The 562-nt window shown below is 35.2% G+C and overlaps 1 protein-coding gene across 1 annotated transcript in view; it reads left to right on the top strand.

Annotated features, from left to right (window-relative positions):
* Window positions 1-562, top strand: part of Hfm1 (helicase for meiosis 1) — a 128,759-nt gene that overhangs the window by 44,234 nt on the left and 83,963 nt on the right. The window contains exon 11 of the mRNA XM_008826844.1: window positions 79-224. Coding sequence (XP_008825066.1) covers window positions 79-224 — 146 coding nt within the window. The remainder of the gene's footprint in view (window positions 1-78; window positions 225-562) is intronic.

Here is a 562-nt window from a genome sequence, read left to right as displayed (position 1 = left end):
ACCAATGTCTTTTATAAGAAAATATCTTTTCAGAACAAAAAGTATAAAGCTTGAAATTATTATTCCTTAATCTCATAGTTACTACTAGTACTTTAGCTATGGGAGTAAATTTGCCAGCTCACCTGGTAATTATAAAATCTACACTGCATTATGCTGGAGGAATTTTTGAAGAGTACAGTGAAACAGACATCCTACAGATGATTGGTAGAGCTGGCCGACCTCAGGTAAGTGACAATAGCTTTACATTTAAATTTTTAAAAATTTTATGTGTAGGAGTGTATTGCTTGCATGCTTGTAAGTGCACCCATGTCATTCAGTGCCCATGGAAGTCAGAAGAGGGGATCGAATCCCCTGGAACTGGAGTTAGGACAGTTGTTAACTGCCATGTAGGTGCTGGGATTTGAATGCAAGAGCAGCCAGTGCTCCTAACTCCTGAGCCAACTCTCCAGCCCAGCTTTACATTTTTAAAACTTACTTTAAAGACATAAAAAACCCTATTTTATATATTTTTAAATTAGATGAAATTTTAAAATAACATAATAAAAAATCGTCTTTAATGTGG

Source organism: Nannospalax galili, unplaced genomic scaffold (genome assembly GCF_000622305.1).
Source record: "Nannospalax galili isolate Female #2095 unplaced genomic scaffold, S.galili_v1.0 scaffold451, whole genome shotgun sequence".
In the NCBI taxonomy this organism is placed as follows: Eukaryota; Metazoa; Chordata; class Mammalia; order Rodentia; family Spalacidae; genus Nannospalax; species Nannospalax galili.
This window is presented reverse-complemented; position numbering and strand designations above follow the sequence as displayed.